Source organism: Phallusia mammillata, chromosome 2 (assembly GCF_965637545.1).
Source record: "Phallusia mammillata chromosome 2, kaPhaMamm4.hap1.1, whole genome shotgun sequence".
Lineage (NCBI taxonomy): Eukaryota > Metazoa > Chordata > Ascidiacea > Phlebobranchia > Ascidiidae > Phallusia > Phallusia mammillata.
The window spans coordinates 12,080,090-12,093,544 of NC_137253.1; the positions used below are offsets into that span (position 1 = coordinate 12,080,090).

The 13,455-nt window shown below is 36.2% G+C and overlaps 1 protein-coding gene across 1 annotated transcript; it reads left to right on the forward strand.

The window, feature by feature from the left end:
- The first annotated feature begins 930 nt into the window (after window positions 1-930).
- Window positions 931-4,915, forward strand: LOC145212989 (uncharacterized). The gene is made up of 5 exons (XM_080081234.1): window positions 931-949; window positions 1,014-1,103; window positions 2,848-2,939; window positions 4,192-4,330; window positions 4,764-4,915. Exons 1-5 carry the CDS (start codon window positions 931-933, stop codon window positions 4,913-4,915), a joined length of 492 nt encoding a protein of 163 aa, XP_079937360.1.
- Window positions 4,916-13,455: the final 8,540 nt, after the last annotated feature.

The window sequence follows — 13,455 nt, forward strand, 5'->3', positions numbered from 1 at the left end:
TGTTGATGCTTTTTGTCGGTTACGACAATGTTGTGAGAACATTTGCTTTAACATGAAAACTTGTACAGACTTGCCCACTTGTACAAATTTTAAAAAAGCTTACTGTAGTAAACAATTGTTCAAACGTTTTGTACACAAACTACACACTGAGTACTGTTTTACACGAAAACCTTGAGCATTAAACCTGATTACGCAAGAAATTTAATCTAACAAGGAATCGAGCTGACATGTCCAAAATTCAAAAGTCTACACTTGATATCAAACTGACGACTTCTTTACCTAACAAGACGCCATCAGTATTGCATAAACCTATCACGTTTGGTGTAACTTATACGTAGGATAAAGTCGGCAACTATACCTTCTCAAACAATGCCGTTTGTGTCATATTTTTGTGCAATTTACACAAATCCTATTCAGCGTTGTTGTTGCATGTACAAAAAGAGCCGAACATAAATAAACGCTTCATTCAATGTTTTTTTGCTCAGTATATTTATCGAGTATGTTTTTGTTTTAAGTTGTAAAGCGTTCGGTAAAAAAAACTTTGCTCGGGCTTTATCATTACAGAAGGGAAATTATATTCGGGATGTGATGCTGCTGAAGGTAGGAATTTTCGTAATCCAGTTTTAGGCAGTGACTCACAAAGTAATGAATATTCCCACATCCTGGTCTGCTTGGTTTGTTTGCAGCAGATGAACTTTAAAAACGCATTCATCTTTACCTGGCGTCATCGCAAAATCTTTATAGGCGTTCTTGGGGAGATATTGTTTAATCGAAAGTGCTCTTGCTGGTCCATCCTGCCTGTCAGGAAATACCAAATTGGGGAACTGATCATTTGTATCAACTGGGAAATAATACACCTGCAACCAACCAATAAAGAATCGCCAATAACAGTATTTTGTTCTGTGCAGTTGTGTGCAGTTGAATTTAGCAATGACGAGCACCGAAAAGGGTATGGGGTTTTTTGTAGGTTTATATGTTACATGCTCAACATTATTGTTCGTTTGCTCTTGCAGTACCGCTTTTGTCAACTGCCAAGACTGCGGCTAGCCTTACTACGACAAAAACCACTACATTGAGCACAGCTAAATCAACTTTTACCACGGGTAAGCGAAAAAAACAAACGTTATTGGAAGTCCTAAATATCAGATGCTTATGATAGTGCTTATGATAAGGACAGATGCTTATGATAGTGGTTATGACCAAAGAATTTTATGTTTTACAGTCAAAAACATTAGTGTAATACATAATTAAAGAGTGAAGGGAATTTCAGAGACTCTACTGTAACATTACTATTGATGTTTTTTTTTTTGTGGTTTTGTTTCTTTAATATTTATGTTTTACTTGCTCTTGCAGTGCCGCTTTTGTCAACTGCCAAAACTACTGCTAGTGCTACTACAGCAACAACTACTACACTGAGCATAGTTAAATAAACCTTTACCACAGGTAAGTAAACTCACTTAAACACAAACGTTATTAAAAGCCCTAAAGACCTATGACTACAAAATTTTATGTTTTACAGTCAAAAAGCATTTGTGAAATACATAATTTTACTAATTAAAGTGCGGTGAATAATAAATGGTGTTTCAGAGATCCTATTTTACCGTTTTTTTGACGTTTTGTTTACTTTAGTTGTGTTTTTTTCATGTTAGTGACATTTTACCTGTTTTATAAGCTTAAATGTTTTTATCATTTTCCGTTTTTATTGTTGACGAAGTCTTTTTCTAGTTTCGCTTTAACATTAAAATAAAAAGCCCAGCCTTCTTCTTTGATTTAAATGTGCCTTTATAACAATATTAAAGGTAACGTCTAAAAAATACCAATATGAAGCATTTAATTATTACCAGCGACATTATCCAGCATTATCCACAACGAGCTTACCCACAACCACAGCGACCGCCATCACATCAACTACGGTCAAAGCACCGTTTCTCGAGCGAGAAGTTAAGGTTCGTGTATTTACCTATCCATTTGCAATATACGTTCATGACAAATAAGAAAGCAGCTGCTAAAAAAAACGAAAGCATGGGCTTGTCCAAACGTATTTAACGTTCCTTCATTTAGTATTTATTTGAAGCAATCTTCTAAAGCGTTTCAAATGTAATACCAAATTCCTCGCATTTGGCATAACAAATGTCATCCTTAGAGTATGAACAACAGAACATGCCACTTCAGTAACATAAACAAGAAATGTTTACTTAGTGTTAGCTCTAATGAGTTATGAACTACTATTCGTACAATCAGTCTATTACCCACAATGTTATCCAAACTAACGTTAAAGTTTGTAGGTAACCAATCCCGAATCAGTGGATAACATTGGACTGTTGCGTGTACCAGACTTGGACAACTAGATTTTTTTTCGGTTTTTCAAATTAGATTAGAATTAAAATTAGAGCATCTTCATTTTTGCAAATTAGATTAGAATTAGAATTAAAATTTTCTCAAAATCTAGAAATTAAACTAGAATTAGATTTAAGCCAACCAACTTTAGTTTGTTTGCACATTTAAAACAATGCGATTCGGTGCATTTAAAACGTGTTTAAACTCGTGAGTGGCAAATTTCACTGATAAACGTGTTTTAGTGATGTAGTTTGGTCTTGGTAATTGCATGCTTTTGTGCGCTTTGGTTAAAAAATGCATGCTCAGATCACATGCCTTAAAGTGCCATTGGACAAACTAGCGATTTTGGGAAAACTGTGAATTAGATTAGAATTAGAATTAGAGCTTACTCGATAATTCTAAATTAGATTAGAACTAGAATTACCGCCATTTTGCTCTAGTTTGCCCAACTAGACAACTAGAATTATCTAGTTGTCCAAGTCTGGCGTGTACTCCATGCTCGATTGGCAGAATCGTTTTTGCGCTGGAAAAGGCGGGCTGGAGTTTTTAAACTTGCAAATCTAATCGTTACCTTGTTTATAGTTGCTGTACAAGTGGCCCAGGTACCTAAATAACTATTACAGCCCGTCATGCAGGCCAATGGTTAAGTCCAGGGGTGTCCAACTTTTTTGGCCAAAGGGCCATACGCGGTTTACGAATGATTGCGCGGGCCACTTGAGTGTTACTGCTAATTTGGAATCTTAGAAATAGCTGTCTTATAATTTCTAAATAAAATCCTCACACCGAATTCTAATCTTAGAAATGTGTATTATCCTTGTTTATAGTTATAAGAACAATAAACACACCAAGATTTAGTTAAGTCAACAGAGTTTTTCCCACACGTCGACATTTCAACGTGAAGTTTGGCACTGTTTTTCTCTTATAAGTTTGGCAATATTCAGTGAGATGGACGATGGAGCAATGCGAAGCGATTTTTCCATGTGACTGTCAGAAATTGCTGATCTTACAGGGGTGTCAACCTTTCTTGGAAAGTTCTGTTAGCGTTACTTGCTTTTTGTTTCCTCTTTGGCATGATCTATATCACTGCAAAGTGCAAGAGATGTTTTACTGCTAAATGCGTTTTGCGCGAGTCTCTGATACCAGCAAAAAACATTACTTACTAACTCTTGAAGCAGGAGTCAGGTTGTGACGTAACAATGTAGAAATTGTGATGCGTAACAATGCGCATTGTGACGTAATAAAAGTAACTTGAACAGTTGTGTAGTAGTACTCTATTAACAAACAAATAAAGCAAACAATAAATGTCATTTTTTCGGAATGAAAGTTCGCCATAAATTACGTAGGTGATGAAGTTGCCAATATGAGTCATTTCAAAAGATACCACGCGAGCCACTCATAATCTTCCTGCGGGCCACGGGTTGGACACCCTCGTTGTGTTAATAGGACTCATAATGATGTGTTTGTAGGTCATAATAATGTGTTTATAAAAAAGGGTAAATTGTCGTTTGTCAAGTCTAACGAAAAGACAATATTTAAATACACGGGTCATTAACAATAAAGTTTTCTATTAACGTGGCTGTTAAATCGCAGAAGCTTTGTGGAAGCATATGTGGAAACACACCAAATTAAAATAAGTTATTTGTTTCAAAGCCATTAATTCCCCACATTATATCTGTAAACATGTGTTCCCAAGACCTTTTAACCAGAAATAATGATAGTTTATTAGTGTAGGCCAGTGATATAATCACCTTCATGAATTATATACAATTAGAAGTGAGGACTTTTAATCCACGTTTTGCACAATGGTATTGTGCTTTTTTATCGCAACATGGTCACGATATGTTTCAATTTCAGGTGGTCATTTTTCAACTTAATGTTATTCCTACCGTGACAAGAACGGCGATTGCAACTATACTTCCCAGCATTACAAGTGCGGTGCTCGCGATTCAACTTAAACTGGGTTGGGGTGAAAAAGCGATTAAGTGCAAAAAAAGTACGACTACGAACGTTTTTGTGACAAAATGCATTTTTTTTTTATAAAACATACAAAAGAACATATAGCAGGCCAAATCTTCGTTTATTAATTAAGCGTCCAGTTACCATGGGGTAAATGCATTTGGCGACTAATCGGTCTCCACTCTTTTTTGAATTGTCGGCAATTCAGCCGTGTTGTTTATCACGCATTATTTTACCGATAACGAGAATAGTTTGGTCGAAAGATTTCAAGATGCTTATCGTATACTACTTTAAGGACAATTTCCTTCTTAAACTGTTTTCATTGAGATGCACCATCCTAAACTGTCTGGTTAAATGTGTTTATTCGCTTTTGTATTCAAAAGTGGAAGTACATATAAACGGGAAAAGTTAATCTTGAGGCGCGGCTGAATTTTTATGTTCATGCCTAAAGGTTTATTTTTTATTTTTAGGTGCTAAACTATACAACAAGCTGGCCACTCATGCTGAATACAGAATGGCGGTCGCAGAGGCTGGTGGTGAGCTAAGCGATTCAGTTAAAGTATGGAACACCGCTCTTATATCAGAAACTACCCAAGTTCCGGCTTTTCTATCAGCCTATTAAGCTGTCGTAGATGATAAATTAATTGTTGATGTTTTTTATTGGCCTTTGCGGAACTTGAAAATAGCCTCTTTGTAAAAATATTTTTGTAATCTAGTTTTAGGAAGTGACGTATAAATTAATTAACTTTTCTTCCTACCGGTCCGACTACTCAATTCGCGGTAAAAATGCTTTTTGAAACACCGTCATCTTCATATGACTTAACAGGTATTTTCGCAGGTGTTATATTAGAACGTTATTTGTTAATAGGAAGTTATTCTCAGTAACGACTCAAAAGATGATTTTAAAACCATGGGGATTTTAAAGTAAAATGCCAGAAATGCAAATTAGTTCTATAATTTAGGCTTGGTTTAATCTCAGGTTTCTTGACATTGAAAGATTAAATCACTGTTCGTAATAATAAAGAATCAAATTAGTTGTAAAGTTTTACTGCGTTTGTTTTGAAATATAATTAGCATACAGTTTGAAACATTAAGCATCATTCCAGATCTCATCGGTGTCTTATAGAATATGCAACAACTTATGAAAAGTTATTTTACGTACCATATGTAACGGGTTACTGACTAATCTATTTTGGTAGGCCGCAATTTGCAATGTTTGCTTCGTTTTGTTTACTTTTCCGCTTCTGTCACAATCAGCAAATTGATCATTAAATATTTCTGATTAACGCTAATGGTATTTTGTTATTGTTTGGGTTTTGTAGGACTATCCCGGCAACCACAGTATGTCAATTAATCTAGTTAAAAATGATCATTTTCTTACTTTGTCCACTGTTTTTGCACACTGAAGCGCCTTTGATTGGTTTCCTTTCACTTTAAACGTTGGTTTTATTTGTAAACATCCGTAACATGATGGGGGTTTTGTTAATTACAATAAAACTAAAACAACTGTTAGCAACATAAGGTTTTGACTTTGCTCTGTTTGAAACTTCTCGGGGGAATAAAATCAAATTTTAGCATTACTTGTTCAAAAGCTTTTATATGTTGCTTGTTAGTGCCACATTTCAAAGTTTCATTTCGATTTTTAAATATTATTTTCACATAAGCTCATAAGTACATTTTCAGCGGAATGTCTCATACAAACACAGTATATGAATAAGGCTTTCTGGTGGGGGTAGGGTCGGCTTAAGTTTGAATGAAGGGGCTTTAATTCCACTAACTGAGGCACTGGGCCACTTTGTGTTGAAGTTTGACCTTGGTTATCTAATATTGAATCTATATTCCGGGCAGCCAAGGGCTTAAACAATACTTGAGCAGCTTCTAGGAAACCTAGCGTCAGCAGTTTTACACATATCTTGTTTACGCTTTGATTTCAACTTGTGTACGATTCTCCAGCGCTGTTTGTTGTTTTCAAAAAATAAAGATGCATATTACTTAGGTTAAATATATATATCTCAATTAATTGATGGATGTCAGACTTCAAAAGTTTTTAGTTTGTTGCCCTATTTAGGCATATTTTTTTTTTAAATCCGAGTTTCAGACTTTTCGGTCAATATCCGCTTATAACTGTGACAACATTTGTGACAATTTCTTTATTTCGCGTACATACATCCTAGCTAAGTTAAAAACAGACAGACAGGTCACATTGAAAAACACAACTTAAATTATCAAGTTCTTGCTATGTTGTGTAATGACCCTTTCACGCCTCCCAGCCTCTCTGCTGCGTACGTTTCGGTGCAGGCGTTGACATCAAAATTATTGAGATCGGGAACGCGAAATCATTGAACGCGTTGACATCAAATCATTGAGGCTTTTACCACTGTTTCCTGCTGTGCGCAGCATAGCGTTTTTTATTGTAACGTGTACAACGACACACAGTACCGCACCTACATGCCTGAAAAAAGGTAAGTGTGCAACGAGCGTTTATTATTGTTAGTGAGGAAAGTCCACATTCGCAACGAGACATAAAACGTCACAATACCCCAAAGTGTAACACGTATGTTTAACAAGCTTTTATTATTTGTGGTGAAGGTAATACCACATGCCGTGTGAAAACGTATTAAAAAAGGGGCGTTAAATTTTGAAGAAACATTACTTACAGAACAAAATCCATAAAGCACCATAAAAACAACAAATTGAATCCTATTGTATAATTTGACTGACTTTAAACTATTGGCACAAATACGTTTGATGCTATTTTATCTGAAAGCATTGCACAAATGCTAAAATGTCTGTATTCATAGTTTAGCCATGATGCAATGTGATTCAATATTTACTAGTCTTAATAATACACAGAAAATACAATAATGTAGTTTGTCTTTTCAACAGTGTAAATTGTTTCGTCGTCCAAAAAAAAATGTTTATGTAAAGGGAAAGATTCGCTTCATTCCATCAGAAAAAGTGAATATAAGTGCCACGTTTGATATAAACATACAGAGGTTTATCGGTAATTCCCAATAAAAACACACAACCCGCGTCATGTGAAGAGCAAAACATAATGCAAACACAACCGACATTAAAACACATAATGCTGTTGAAATGCACAGGCGCACCAAAAGCTTCTCGATGTCTTTACCATCATTATCGGTCCGCATATTTATATGGTGTCTCAGAGGATGGAGTGTTAGAAAAAATAATCCTACCCGAAATACCACTCCGCTGCATAAAAATATAATTGCCATCGGTAGTACGTACAACATTTCTGACCGGGGATGATAAGGTTGAACACACATCAACTGTGTGGCTATTAGGCACTGGGTGCCGATATACAGAACTCCATCCAATATTGTGTAAACATATATACCAATAATTATACTTTTGCTGAAACGTCTAAGACAAGGGGTCGACAGACTTGCTAACAAGTCACCCCTGTACAGCACGTTCTGTCTTATCCACAGTAAAGTATAAACAGGTAGCTGATATAGTTCATACAAGAGCGAAGACACATACTTGTGGCTTAGACAAAGTTGGAACGATCCTCTATACAAAGTTACGATGGAAATTATGTTAAACAACAGTGTCGAAGATATTGGCATTAGATACATTTTGTTCACAAAATTGGCTTTCTTGCGTTTCCAGTACCTGACCTCGTAAACTGCAGTCGCCAAGGCCAGGTAAACGTTGAGAAAAAGAGAAATAATAACTCCTAAACGGGTTTGCTCTCCACACTGAATTGCTTTTTGTAGATTTTCACAGTCACGACTTGTACAATTGGACACGATGACGCCAATAAATCCAAGTTGGCAATCTCCCATTATGGTTCTTGTCTTTGCATTTAATTTTTTCAAATACTCTTTCAGTACAGCAACAAATTTACGCGATGCAACAGCAAGGACCTGCTATTAATAGAACATTAATGCCTTAAACGTCGACAACACTTCCGCGCAGCAATCATGATTCATGCTGTAAGCACCGTCATTTCCATGCTGTACAACGACATTTAAATTTAAAAGGAAAACATGCAAAATATAATGTATGTTTTCAATTGAACAGATTACACAGTACGGCAGATTAATCGTGTTTGTTTCAGGTGAAGGTCGGTTAAGTAAGTCTATTGTTAGCACTACCGTTTGCGGCACACTTACAAAACAAAAAGTTTGGAGAAGTGTTTTGCAACTTTTATGTGATAAGTGATAAGTGATTACATATAGGTTAAACCAGTGTTTTTCAACCTTTTTTGAGCCACGGAACAATTAATGCATTAAAATAATCCTGCGGAACACCGAACGAAATTTTATAATGATGAAATACAACTACTGTACAGTAATGCACTTAAATCAGCAACAGGTTCATGCGATTACATTCTTAGTATTACGCAAAGAATCTTATCATTATCATTCAACAATGAATGAAGAGAACCCCGACAGTACTTTCAAACCGATGATAGTGGATAACTACTTCCAAAAAAAGCTATTTACGCTTAGTGTTAAACCAGTGATTTTCCACCGGTGTTCCATCATGCGGAAGCCCCTGAAGATCTTTCACGGAACACTGGTTGAAAGTCGCTTTTTGAAAAAACTTAATTTGTACTATGTATGTAACACGCTACAATATTAACGGTCGTGTCACAGAAAAAGTGCTTCGTAATGATTGTTTATAACTTTGTTCGGTTTTCAATAAATATCGAAATCTACAAACCCTATGGTGACAATGTGATATTTATAGTTTCGTTTTTCTTAATTGCACACAAAAACCCGGATTTATTCAATTAAATAATGTAGCTGGTTTAAAACTGCTGCCCGGGTTTTGAAATAGCCCTCACTTGTTTGTCGCTATATATACGACGCATGATGTTACCTGTTATTTAACGCTTTTTCGCATAAGCTTTCCTAATTGCAATGTTTCTAACGATACAAACCCGCGCAAGCCCTGGCAAGGGATCAATTGCAACATTTAAATTGCATATTTTTTTCCTAAAGAGAACCTTCACCTTTTTTCCTGTCCTGATGCATGTTGTTTCGTTGCCAGCGTAACCGCAACGGATTTTTACCACAGTTTCCTCTCCATCTATACACCGTTGGTTGTAACGCATGTAAACAACCCAGCGTACAACGCCTGTGTGTGATTGTGTGTTTAGAAATGAGAATTTTATTTACAGAACAATAGTGTACGGCTCTATGCCCTATGGCAAACAACATAATGACAGAAATTTCGCAAATAAAATAAAATCATGCCACAAAAATGTCATTCAAGAGCAGAAATTAAAATAAAGAAAGCACATGTTCTAGTCGGTGTTTATTATCCAAAAACATTGCACATATTATCAAACAACAAATTTATAACACACCCCAGTGTACATAGTTGCCAAAGAATGCTATACAAACTTCCACAGAAAACTTTTTTTATTCAGAATAGCTTATTGTGCTAAAATTATATTGTGTTATTTTTTTTTCTTAAGTGGTTTTGTCGTATTAAAAAAAGTTAAGGTGTGAATTCGGTTATGTAAAGGGAAACATTCGCTTCATGCCATCAGTAAAGGTGAATATAAGAGCCACGTTTGACATAAACAAAAACAGGCTGCCTGGTGCTACCCAGTAAATACAGGTAACTTGTGTCATGTGAAGAGTTAAAGATATTGCGAGCACAACCGACATAAAAACACAAAACGCTGTTGAAATGCACAGGCGCATCAAAAGTTTTTTAATGTCTTTTCCACTTTGATCATTCTGCAATGTTATTTGGTGTCTAAGAGGATAGACTGTTAGATAAAACAGCCCTACCTTAAATACTAATCCGGTACATATGAATACGGCTACCAACGGTAACAGATACGCCTTCTCAGACTGTGGATGATAAGGTTGAACACACATAAACTCAGTTGTTATTAAGCAGTGGATGCCCGTGGAAAGAATTTGATCTACTAATGTGTATGTATAAATACCCAGTATTATGGTTTTGCTTAAACATCTAAGACATGGAGTAGACAGGCTTGCTAACAAGTCACCCCTGTACAGCACGTTTTGTCTTATCCACAACAAAGTGTAAACAGGCAGCTGACTTAATGTATACAAAAGCGAGGACATATACTTGTGGGTTAGACAAAGTTGATACGATCCCCAGCACAGTGATACCAAGGAAATGATGTTAAACAGCAATGTCGAAGCTATTGGTAACAAATACAATTTATTCACAAAATTGACTTTCTTGTGTTTCCAGTACCTGAACTCGTAAACTGCAGTCGCCAAGGTCAGGTAAACGTTGAGAATAAGAGACACAATAACGGCGATACGGTTTTGCTCTCCGCATTGAATTGCTTGATGCAGATGTTCACAGTTTTCACGACTTGTGCAATTGGACACGATGACGCTATAATATCCAACTTGGCAATATGTCATTTTAGTTCTTACTTTGTGTTGCAGTCTAAAGCACACCTTCAATTCAGCAAACAAATCTACATGATGCAACAGCAAGCAAATCCTATAGCTAGAACATAGGACACGTTGTTTCGTAGAAAAGATTGCACCAAATATAGTAAAAACTTTAAATAATAACTCGAATAATGCTTAGTTTTACTGACTGGGCTATGGGCTAAGTACTGACAGATAGACACGCTTCCTCAAAGTTGTCGAACTTCGTGCTGCGAGCACCGTCACTTCCATAATGTGTTGCGGCATCCCTTAAATGTCATTTAAGGTTTAACCTGTTTTTTGCGTACGGCATTCTACACAAAACACAGGGTTTTGCGGTATTCATGTTTGCTGTACAGTCCACGGTTGTTCTAAAAAAGGGATAAATCTTGTCAACACCAATATTAGTCATAGGGGCTATATAGACAGGGTTGCCATACCGTCCTTATTTCTAAGATTTGTCCTTATTTTGAAGGGTTATGTCTTAGAAACGTTTATTGTCCTTATTTCTAAGAAATGTCCTTCTTTTTGACTTGCGTCCTTATTTTGTCTTATTTTCAACAATTACAAGGAACAAACTTAGTGAAATGACAGTCAAATCCCTGCTATAAGTAAAAGTAAACCTAGACCTGAGCTGTTGTGAGATGCACGAAGTATTCTTTATAAACAAGGAGTAGCTGGAACAGATTGTTTCTGGTCCAAATATTGCATATGACATGTCATGGCTCGTATACATGCAAATATTTGTTCAAAAACGTTTGTTTCGTTTCGTATGAAAAGTTAATTTTTCGGTTGTCCTTATTTTTGGTTTCATGTCGATGGCAACCCTGGCTATAGAGCTAGACGCTGCAAAAACTGTTGAATACTCGGAGCGCCCTGGGTTGGAACTATATGGTATTGAACTTGTAATTAGGTCGTATTTACGTGGACGTTGACAAAACAGTACAATGCCCTGATTCGAAATTATTGAAACAATACGAATAGCACCAAAGTTATTCTTGGCATCGATGTTTGACTATTGCACTAAAATACACAGCACGGTACAGTACTTGCGAAACAATTTTTAAACTTTACACTTTGAGACAATAAAAAGTAAAGTTGTTCATTTACAGCTCACCACGCAGAATCTCATTGCCGCGACACTGTGGTTTAAACGCTGTAGTGAGCCACAGTAGACATATATAAATGACAAAACAAAACGATTGTAAATCGGAAGCAGCTGTTTTAGCACATGACACATCGGTACGAAAATCTAACGATGAGAATTTTCAATTGCATTTCCCCTGTTTTAAAACGACATACAGCGCAACACTAGCATGTGGAATTTTATGTTTTTGATCAACAATCTGTTTAATAATTGCTGACGACTTAGCACCACGCAATACGAGATAAAGATGGGCGAGAGTACATCTTGAAAATAACACATGAAGATTTTTCAAGAAACGTCAGGAGTGTATTTTACAAATCAAATGACGTCACATAACAAATCAAATGGATACATTAAATCTGCCCAAAGCACCTTTTCGAACTTTATTGTCGTTTACCTGTTCGAGCATTCATGCTTCATATGCAAATTGTATTGCTACAATTATCCCAAAACGCCGTACATAATTTAATTTTGAACATCAGCAAACTTTACAACAGCTGGCATCACAGCCAGGTTCAGTACACATATCAATAGTAACAACCGCAGTTAACAACATTTATCTGTAACATGTTTTTCCCCAAAAAACTTAAATGAACGTCCTACAAAAAATGATTTGGTAAAATGCAGCTCATGCATATTACGCAAAGGGAAACATTCGCTTCTTTCCATCATTAAAAGTGAATATAAGTGCCACGTTGGAGAAGAATAGGGAAAAACTGCCTGGTACTTCCCAGTGAATACACACAGTGTGTGTCATGCGTAATGTTATACACATTGCAAACAAAACCGACATAAACACACAAATTGCTGTCGAAATGCACAAGCGCACCAAAAGCTTTTTGATATCTTTTCCACCATTATCATTCCGCAGTTTTACTTGGTTTCTAAGAGGATGGACTGTTAGACAAAACAATCCTACGTTAAAAACCAATCCGCTACATAAAAATATTATTACCAACGGTAGAATGTAAATCTTCTGCGATTGGAGATGGTGGGGTTGAACACACATAACATCAGTTGCTATTAAGCATTGAGTACCCATAAACAAAACTTGATCTGCTATTGTGTACGCATATATACCCAGAATTATAGTTTTGCTTAAACATCTAAGACATGGGGTAGACAGGCTAACTAACAAGTCGCCTCTGTACAGCACGGCTTGTCTTATCCACAGCAAAGTGTAAATAGGTAGTTGGCTTAATGCATATAAAAGCGAGGACAAATACTTGTAAGTGAGACAAAGTATGAATGATCCTCTGTACAGTGAAACCAAGCAAATGATGTTAAACAACAATGCTGTAGATATTGGCATTAGGTACAGTTTGTTTACAAAATTGACTTTCTTCTGTTTCCAGTGCCTTGACTCGTAAACTCCAGTCGCCAATGCCAGGTAACCGTTGAGAATAAGCGAAATAATAATGCCTATTCGGTTTTGCTCTCCACACTGAATAGCTTTCTGCAGAACTTCACAGTTTTCACGACTGGTGCAATTGGACACAATCACGCCAATGAATCCAATTTGACAATTTGCCATTCTAATTCTTGTCTATTATTGTGGTATTTGCCACACCTATAGTTAACAACAGCTTTACATGATTAGCAAGCAACTCC

What these genes read in the sequence shown, in the direction of transcription:
- LOC145212989 (XM_080081234.1), top strand. An exon ending in TAAATCAACTTTTACCACGG is followed by an intron (nt 1,104 to 2,847) that starts GTAAGCGAAAAA and finishes CTCGATTGGCAG; the next exon opens with AATCGTTTTTGCGCTGGAAA. An exon ending in AGCGATTAAGTGCAAAAAAA is followed by an intron (nt 4,331 to 4,763) that starts GTACGACTACGA and finishes TTTTATTTTTAG; the next exon opens with GTGCTAAACTATACAACAAG.